Source organism: Puntigrus tetrazona, chromosome 1 (genome assembly GCF_018831695.1).
Source record: "Puntigrus tetrazona isolate hp1 chromosome 1, ASM1883169v1, whole genome shotgun sequence".
In the NCBI taxonomy this organism is placed as follows: Eukaryota; Metazoa; Chordata; class Actinopteri; order Cypriniformes; family Cyprinidae; genus Puntigrus; species Puntigrus tetrazona.
In genome coordinates this window covers 9,796,081-9,805,780 of record NC_056699.1, presented here as the reverse complement: position 1 = coordinate 9,805,780, position 9,700 = coordinate 9,796,081, and the positions used below count along the sequence as shown (strand labels likewise).

The following is a 9,700-nucleotide window of genomic DNA, read 5'->3' as shown; positions in this document are numbered from 1 at the left end:
CACTAACGTCAAATAGACTATTTTAATGATGCAAGCATATATGGTAGTTGCATTGCTCTCTACAATATAAATTTATGTCAATTTTTTGATCTTACAAATTTGGAACAACATAAGGGCAAGTAATTTTGGAGGGGATTTACAAGCACTTTTTAATAGGCTGTCCATTTTTTTTTCCGGAACACCAAATTAGGGTAGAGGTAATGAGGGTAAAATTAAAAATAAAAATAAAAATAAAAAAGTAAAAATAAAGAGGGTAATGTTACTAAAGACACAAACCCACACTTTAACCATAGCAGGGATTATTCTAAATGTTTTATTAACCTATCAAATTAAATAAACATATAATACAGTGTCTAATCATAATAAAGGCTTTTATCAACATTATTAAATACAGTATGTTTTTGTCGGCAGCATTAACATTTTTCAAAATTTATCTTCAAGTGCATACAAGGCCCAACCCCATTTGTCACATAAACTCAAACTGAACTAATAAGCTTAGAACTCAGCCTGTTTCTGAACACTATTAAGAACAGATTGCTTTCCTCTGATTACAGCCTTTGGGTCACGGCCAGACTGGGCACATCCAGACATATTCACATCTGCTCTTACTCAATCAGGGATAGCGTAACACTATTGGAAATTCTGTGCAAAAATCACTTTGATTTCAGTAAATAATGACGCCAAAATCTTTTTTCCGTATATATATCTAGGTTTGCCCAATCAAGGCTGTAGGTCACAGGATGTGCTGCTTGTCTTAAGCCCACCGATATCTGCTGGTAGATTGATCCCGATCCTGTGAGAAAAATATACATTTTTTTTAAATTAACATGAAAATTCTTAACATTTGTAAATGTCTGGAGAAAACATAAATGACCTTTCTGGGACATTCAATCTAATGTGTGGTAGGAAACTGTCCGTGTGTGTTCATGCATTGCTGAAGCTTTTCCTCTTTGGCTCTTCTGCAATGGCAAAGCTGAAAAAGTAGATTAGATTGCTTTCAGGAAGCGCACATGTATTTCATATCAGACCTTATGAGAAGACCTAATGGAATGGCTTGACAAGCATAACTGTGTTAACTTCCTGTTACACATAACATAAAAGTCTCATGGACATCGCACTAGTCTTGTGATGCATGAATTTAAGGGTTCTCAATAAAAATGTGTGTGCGTGTGTTACTTCAAGAGATTAACCATATCATGTGTTTAAACGACTGTTTGTTGTTTAATACGGAATATTGCTTTAATACCGTTCTCTTTTCCATGAAGCTGGCTAAGAAGTCGTCAATCTCTGTCTTTCCTTCCAGGAAGTTTTCTGCCGTCTCCTCGGACTCCTCTTCGGCTTGATGGGCTGCTACCTTTAATCTGGCCTGCAATGCGCTCAGACTGCAGCTCTGGCAGAGGAAAATCAAAGCAAACATAAAAAAAAAAAAAAAAAACCTTCAGCAGCCATTACTTCAGTCTTCAGTGTTACACGATCCCTTAGAAATGACATAAATAAGCTGAGCGTTTCCTACTATTATTAACCAATGTTGAAAATTAACTACTGAATTACTTAATCTTAAAATATATTAAAATAGAAAACAGTAGTAATATTTCAGAATATTAGTTTTTACTGCATTTTCAATTACATAAATGCATATTTTGTCTAGTCCAGGTCAACAATTAACCTGAGCCAAATGAAACTGGATTTTTTTTTAAAAAGCAAACGTATGCAAAAGAGATCTGAAATATTGAATACTAGACACGATAAATACTAGAATTCTATATTTTCCATGTCTTTGTCCAACGGACTTTCTTGCACAATCAGATGCGACTGATATTCTTTTCATGCGTGTTTTACCTCACTCAGCTCATGTTGTCTTTGCATTTTGGTTTCAAATGCAGACTTCATCTGGGTTAACTGTTCATACTACAGAAAATAAAATACCATAATTGTTAACATTCTTAAAAAAGAAAGATATTGACAAGATCAAACAAAAGTCAACAAAAAGAGACAACTTGTGAAAATGCTTCTATTCTTCTATTTTGCAAGACAGGGAATAGGGTCTTATTTAAAAAAATTCAATCACAGACAGCATTGTGAAAGCACGTACTTTACACAACATCTCTTGTCTCTTGTTCTCCATTTGAGGCTCGAGTTGTAGGTTCTTCTCTGCAAGTAAGACACATTACTTCTATTATATCTGGTTCTGGTCTCCGTCGAATTGTGTGACAGATGTGAGTTTACAGCTGTAAGTGTTAGCTTGATTATTTAAATATTCAGTGCATGTCAGAATACTCACTGGCCATCTCCACGATGTTGTTGACCAGTTCCTCTTTGTCAGAGGTTACTTGTTTGAGTTGAGGCAGACACATGAAGAACTCCAAGAGCACGTCGTCTTGATCACTCATGTCCTTCAGTTGAGAATTACTAGGAGATTACAGACAAACCCACCAGAAAGACAAGAGAATGTGACGCGTATCAAAATTCATATGTTCAAATAAAACATTTTGTACAGACAGACGAAAGCAAACTGATGAAATGAAAACAAAAACTGCCATAAAGCAGCATGCATACCTCATCTCAGACAGTTCTGGAAATGTATCTGGGATTTCAGGCATCCTGTATATGTGTCCGTTCAGACCTGACTGCATAAGAAGAACAGCATGTATGGGTTATTGTGGCTTGAATTATGGGTGTTCCTGTTTCACATTACATTAGATTCACTGAAGAGAAAGTGTATGTGCGCCTGTTACTGCAAGCCGTTTGTGTATAAGACTGGATATATGGGTCTATTAATGGGTGAGTAATAAGCTCCTGTATTGAATGTTGCTTCTTATATTGCAATAAACTATGTTGATTAGTAACACACAGTACATTTTCAGTGCTAAACTCAGTGTGATATACATTATGGGACCACAAACAAGTTTATTCGCAAAACAAAATATATGTTTCTAAATCATGTTTTAACCATGTTTTTATTATTTTAATTTCAACCTTTTTTGTCCGATACAAATGTATCACCACTTTGTTTCACTTTGTTCACAATATCCCAGATCCTACGTTTGTAGTCTGAAGATCATAAATTAACATTAACAGTATCATTTCTCACAAATAAACCCAAGACAAAGTTGTATGTTTCATAAACACGTTGCTCATCTAGCCTTTTTAATTTTACTTTTGACAAGCACTCAGCATCACATATAATATGTGTTGGTAATTTCCTGCTTGTAGTTGAACTATTCAAAACGTTAGCAGGAGAAGACTAATATTGGCACAGCGGTCATAAGTTTTTATCAAAATGTGGACCTTTTTGGTTACTCAAAAGTTATGAAATTCAAAATGGTAAAACCAGAAATGCGTTAGGACTGCAGTGTTAGATTGATTTTGCCATCCAAATAGCTGTGTAAAAATATACAAACTGCAATCTTAATAAAGCGGTCGGACGATTCTGATTGATCGGATCTAATGCCTGTTAAGTACCTGTGAGTCAGCGGTTGGTACAGGAAGAGGAAGGTCTGTGATGAGTCCATAAGTGGGTGCTGCTGGTCGAGGAGAGGCTTGTTGAGGCTCTACCCCTGCATGTGGCACAGGGGCAGGGCCGACAGTCCGCTGACCATCCTGTGGTGGGAAGGCAGGAACAAAATGGAAGCTCTGAGTTGGGTAAGGAGGCATCCCCGATGGTTTGTACATACTGAGCCACGAGATGAAGATAACAACAAAAACACAAATTAGACATTTACTTTATTAAACATCATATAACTACTGTTAAAATGGTGAAAAATACTCACTAAGGAAAGGTGGGACCTGACATCAAGGCAGGAGGACTTTTCCAAAACTCATCTAGCAAACTCTGAATTACTTTTCCTAAATCTGAATGCATTCCGAACTTGAGTGGAAAGAAAAAAAAAAATACAAGTATACCGGTTAAGCTTATGGAACTTTTTTTCTGTATTGTTCTGTAATACAAGGTAGCTTTGCATTTTAAGGTCAACACAAAACAGCATGCGAATTTATTAAAGTGGTTTTTAAAACACATGACAAGATGTAATGAAATTAAACATACAATTCTTTTTAATTAAATTACTCATAATTTGTTGAATCATTAATGTATTTACATTTTCATTTCATTTATTAAATATCTAAAAGTTTATATTGAGTTATTGAATACGAATTTTCTGCAGTTTTCTGTTTATTTAGTTATTTGTAGGATATTCACAGTGTGAAAAGGTTCATGTCTTGCATCATAAAAGCATGATTGTTTTTTGTGATCGGCAAGTTGATCAAAAGAAACAATTATAAGCTGGATCTGATTCATGGATGATCATTTTAGAGCATTAGAAACTATATATGAAAAAATGTGAACCACACAGGAAAACCCCAAACACATTTTTTTTAAGTTGACGCTACATAGAGAAACACTTGCTAAGGTGACGTTATTACACTTCGATAAAGATTATGAAGACAAACATTGTACAATGTGAAACGGTGAACTGTGCACATAAAGAACAGGGATGTGTATGAATGTGAGTAATCGTAACTATGATATCATGTTGACTTTAAAGACCACTTTCAGAATTGAAAAAAAAAGTGCTATAAAATTATTTTAAAAACTTACATTAGTTATAAGCGGGCTGGTAACCATTGTTCCATTGTTACTGTCTACTAAATGATGACCTACTGGTGGAAACACGCTGACCACTGGTTTCTCCTGAGGGAACTGCGGTGGGAGCAAGCTGGGAATGACAGCAAAGGTCAAATGATATCAAATCACACTTGAAACCATGCAAATGTATTCATACACAGTTTTATTTTATACTTACATATTGACAGTAATAGTTGAATTGTTGACAGTGAAAGGAAGTCTATACTCTACATCCTTCTGAATTTCTGCAAGGCTATGGAGAAACCATATACAGAATGAAGTCACGAACAACTAATGGAACTATTTTTATGATAAAAAAGGGAATGAAACGTGAGCGCAGCCTAAGCCAGTTGAAGACGGGGAAGTGTTTGGGGAAACATGTCAGGAAACCGTCATTATATTTGGGAATGTTGACACAAGTAACCTAGATCGCCCGCTTCGTATTATAAACTGAAATATAGGCGTTTCAGGTTTTGGTGAACTAGGTTATCGCGTGCTCAGAATGACTAGCGATTGTTGCTTTGAATTCGGGAAGTTAACCTGCTCGGGGCCAAAATGGCTCTATATGTCCATTTAAAGAAAAGCATACCATGTGTATCGTGCCACTAATTTAAGTCCCGTCCTGTGGAGTAAGAAGGGATCTGGAGTAAACTATGAAGAGCTAATACTTTAATCTGAAACACGGACAGCACATCCAGAACGCGCGCGCGAACGCGCACAAACAACAACAACAACACAGATCCTCTATTCCAGAGGATTCATTTCACTAATCAGACCACCGAGCACGTGGTCTCAATGCTGAAACCGTGATGCAGCGTACATTTTGGCTGTCCCATACCCTAGCGTTCTCTCCGTTGCTATCCCGAGTGCTATCCACACGCTGTCTAGGCATTCAGCTCTCTAGGTTTGGGACACAGCGATCCAATGAGACTTACTTGGAGTGAGCAGCTTTGAGAGACTCGATCTGTCTCTGTCTTTGTTTCTGTAAACTGTTCAGAGGAGGGATCGATCCAGAGCCCTTGGACAGGGGGAAAATCCAGTTCATTCTCGACTGCCAAAACGACAACTAACGCCGTAATCTCTCGGTGGTGTCAGTTTGAAGAGGCCTGATGAAATGAAACAGAAATTCGAGAAATACCCAACGCCACCATTAGCATTAGCTACGACCCTATTTAGCGCTGTAGCGACCTAACAGCCGTTTAAACGAGTGAACGATAAACATAAATGAGACGCTCGTGTCTGCTAAAAAAAAACATATGTTGAGTTTTAGGAACACTATAACAGATTAGGCTGTTGTCTGAAGTACACGGGCTCGCAAGAAAACAACCCGTGTGAGCGTGACGTCAGGTGTGCGCGTCATCTCTCGCAGCAGGGAGGAGTTTAAAGGGACAGGGGCCTAAAAACAGGAACGGCCGGTTGATGACTATTCATTGGTTACTTAATATAACATTATTTTACCTTTCTGTCTATTCTGTATAGTATAAAAGAACGGCAGCAGAACGACATGCCCCCAGTAGGCGGACAACTGTTCGCAGGTCGCCGTGCTAGGTCGAACGCTTTCTAGAAATAACTGATTGGATTAGAGAAATTGCGACATTAGCCAATGAAGCGTTAGAGGAGATATCAGACACGCCATTGTTTCAAACGTCTTCTTTCTTCCGTCTTCAAACTAGTTACCGTCTATGAGACACCTAGGGCCAGAATTGACACGAGCTGGTTTTAGAGAAATCTTATTTTGTGTAATTTTATATCATTTTTCTATTCAATCACGCTTTATGGACGTTTGTGGTGATTCGGGTTGGAAATGTTGTCAAAACGTTGAGTATTGATAAGTATCATGTTTTACCTAAAAAAGTATACATAAAAACGTTTTTAGAGATGTAGTGTAGCAAAGAGTATATGTTATTGGCCATATAAATATAATTTGAACATTTATCTTGAAATTAAGCAGTTTGGTTCAAAACTGCCTCTGAATAAAATATAACAATCCATTAAAAATATTTACGCTGCTATTTTATGCTTAAGATGTCAACAACAGGAACCGGTTGAACAAAATAGTTCTAGTTAATTTTGTAAGAAAACTTATGTCACCTAATGTTCCAATAAACCTGTTTCTATCAAAGGCAAATACAAATAATATTTTTCTCATGATAATGATAATGTTTTTCTTAATTATGAGCGAATACCCTGATGAGCGGCCTTTGGATATGGGGAAGGAGATGCAATTCTTCCACTGTGGCTTAAACCAATGTTTGGTTGGAGGCCCCCACAGAGTTGTTGAATGTTGCCAAGTCTTCACTCGATCAATAGCTGCTAAATATTACGTCGGAGCCGGTGGCCGATCTGGACCTGGAGTGGTCAGGAGCCAAACAGGAAATAGATGGGAAATAGATCTCCAGGCAGGCCAACAGATGCCTTGCAAAGACCATCTCCTTCCCTCTCCAAACCTCAGGAGGCGCTCACAAGGTCGGGCACATGCTCAGGGCACCCACCTGTTCTCAGTGGTGGAGTACACCTCGCTTATCTGAACAATGAGCTTGTAAGAAGCTCATTTTATTTTATTTTTTTTTGCAGTGGCACCAACTCAGAATGGAGATCCATGTTTCCAAACATCACCTGAAAGGATGTAAGCAAACATTTCATAGACATCTTTTAAAGCAGTTTTGCATGCATTCTTAATAATCATCTTGAAGATGTTTCTGTATGTCTAGATTATATTTCAGCCTTTGTAAAATGTGTTGCAACACAAAAATGTTAATATAGCGCATGAATGGATGCTACAATTGAACTTAACAAATAAAGGTCATTTTGTTTAATGGTTTTATTATAGTAAAACTACGGTAACTATTATTGGACGGACTGATTACCGTTTGTATACCCACAACTTTACATCAAATACCTTGGGTAAACTATTGTCAGTATAGCAAAACCCTGGTTAGTTTGTGGTTACCATGGTTTAACTATAGTAAACATATTTAATCAATCAATTAATTTTATTTGTATTAAAACAATGGTTAATTTGTTTAGAAGAATTTACACAGCTTTGACCAGCAGGGGTCATTAGAGTCACCTTTGCTCTGCATAGAAGTATAGAAAGTTCAAGAAAAGAAGAAATTAGATAAGTTGTTTTTTATTATTATTCTGACAAGAAATTCATTATCACAAGAAACTTTCTCATTAAGATAAAAAATCAATTTCCAGAAAGTTTTCATTGATCATACAAACTTGTTATATTAAGAAATTATAAGAATAAGATACTAACCCATTAGGACTAACATTTCTCATAAATATGACCCATCATATTTCATTCCAAGCTTCTATATGATACGTGATAAAAACACTCACTACTTAAATACTATACAAGATTAACATACTACTTCAACCTGTTTAAGATTAATAATTTGTTTCAACATAAAACAATCTGTCATTAATCATTTGCATGCTTAAGAGTTTTAAATAAAACCATACCCATACCCTAATCATTTACAAAATGAAAATTTCTTACTGAACCACTCTGATCAAACCCTTTTCTTTCATACCACATGTTAACTGCAGTAAGAAACATTCATCAATGGTACAGAACTTATGAAAGGAATCATTGCTCAGCACCCGACTCACGCTCAGAAAAGAGTTTCAATACTCATCATCGTGGTTTGGGAGGCCTAACACTTTCAAAACACATTTCCAAGTTAAACACTATAGAAATGATCCCTGAAAGTATAGTCTTAACGTTCGGTGACTAAAACCAGCTCTGGGCAGTTCTGACTCTCTGAGTCTCAAAAATGGTGACGCGACCGAACAACTGCGATGAGAAAAATGACATGTAAAAAAACAATAGCATTTTCAGTGTCTCAAAAACAAAAAATAAAAGACAAGTAATAAATAAAGCATATTGAATAATGCCAGGTGTAAGTTCTCTCTAAAAAATTCTAAATATGAATGAGAGAAACTTATCTTTCATTAAGTTTACTGTTAAAGTGCCCCTGTTATGGATTTTGAATGAATGAAAACATCCTGACAAGTTTTAAATCTAAACCGTGTATAAATGAGATATTACAAGATTTCTCGTTGAGATAAAAACTCATAATTTCCAAAGTTTCTCGTTATTCATTATAAGAAATCATTCTAATGAGATGCTAGCTCATCATGACAAAGTTTCTCATTGTTATGACTTACAGAATCGTATTTTACTCAGCCGTGGCAGAAAAAGCTACTTGATTAACGACTAATATTTGCTATAGGCCAGATTTAAAAACAGCTGTTAGTTACATGTAAAACTTTTAAAAATGCAAGCCGATCTTGTTTCAGCAAGGTTGCGTTCTCCTCCTCACACAAAACCCCAGTTCAGGCTGACGCAGGACCCTTATCACTGTCTGTGCCATCAGGGTTATTCATTTCAATAAAAAACTAAATACAAAATAAAAGATTATATGATGAATATAACTAACTATTTGCGGATTTGTCCGATGTGACGCTGCACTACAGTCTATCATCATCCACTGATCCTAACATACACTTAAATATAAAGAAACACTAAGAGACTTTATTGAGCACGTGGCATGAGTTAACTAGATTTAGTTCTTTGCCACTACATGACTCATTAATTATCATTCCAGTATATGAACCAATTCACATTTCTTACTTAAACTGTTCAATCGGCAAACACTTAAATTGCCCGATAACCTTCTATTGATGCATGTCTTTCATTAACTCGTTACTGTGTAGAAACCACTCTGCTCATGCCCCTTTCCTCCTCGCTGCGGTGAAACAACGAGGAACGTTCATCAATGATATAAAGCGTATGAAATGAATCATTACTCTACATCCGATTCACGCTCAGAAAGGAGCACCAAAGCTCATCATCGTGGTTTGGGAAGCCTAACACTTTCGAAACACATTTCCAAGTTAGTAACTATAGAAATGATCCCTGAAAGTATAGTCTTAACTTCTTCTCGGCTGAAGCAGCTCGGGTCTGTTCTGACACTGGGCGTCTCATCGATGGTGACACAACCGAACAACTGCGATGAGAAAAGAAACACTGGAAATAGAATTGTCATATATCAATACAATGAATGA

At 36.5% G+C, this 9,700-nt stretch overlaps 1 protein-coding gene and 2 non-coding genes across 3 annotated transcripts; all 3 read right to left on the bottom strand.

Annotated features, from left to right (window-relative positions):
- Positions 1-297: 297 nt before the first annotated feature.
- vps37a (VPS37A subunit of ESCRT-I) lies at positions 298-5,955 on the bottom strand. The gene is made up of 12 exons (XM_043241164.1): positions 5,560-5,955; positions 4,803-4,877; positions 4,598-4,715; positions 3,771-3,868; positions 3,463-3,673; positions 2,557-2,627; positions 2,282-2,409; positions 2,093-2,151; positions 1,840-1,908; positions 1,247-1,390; positions 875-973; positions 298-793 (listed from the first exon to the last, which is right to left on the bottom strand). Exons 1-11 carry the CDS (start codon positions 5,667-5,669, stop codon positions 893-895), a joined length of 1,164 nt encoding a protein of 387 aa, XP_043097099.1. The 5' UTR covers positions 5,670-5,955; the 3' UTR covers positions 298-793; positions 875-892.
- A 2,177-nt stretch (positions 5,956-8,132) lies between these two features.
- On the bottom strand, positions 8,133-8,351 carry LOC122353686. The gene has a single exon (XR_006252049.1). It is a non-coding gene; the product is annotated as a small nucleolar RNA U3 (small nucleolar RNA).
- A 1,000-nt stretch (positions 8,352-9,351) lies between these two features.
- On the bottom strand, positions 9,352-9,567 carry LOC122353681. The gene has a single exon (XR_006252048.1). It is a non-coding gene; the product is annotated as a small nucleolar RNA U3 (small nucleolar RNA).
- Between the last annotated feature and the right edge of the window lie 133 nt (positions 9,568-9,700).

What these genes read in the sequence shown, in the direction of transcription:
- vps37a (XM_043241164.1), bottom strand. Translation starts at nt 5,669, where the DNA reads ATGAACTGGATTTTCCCCCTGTCCAAGGGCTCTGGATCGATCCCTCCT. An exon ending in CTCAAAGCTGCTCACTCCAA is followed by an intron (nt 4,878 to 5,559) that starts GTAAGTCTCATT and finishes GTTTCTCCATAG; the next exon opens with CCTTGCAGAAATTCAGAAGG. An exon ending in CAACATCGTGGAGATGGCCA is followed by an intron (nt 2,152 to 2,281) that starts GTGAGTATTCTG and finishes TCTTACTTGCAG; the next exon opens with AGAAGAACCTACAACTCGAG.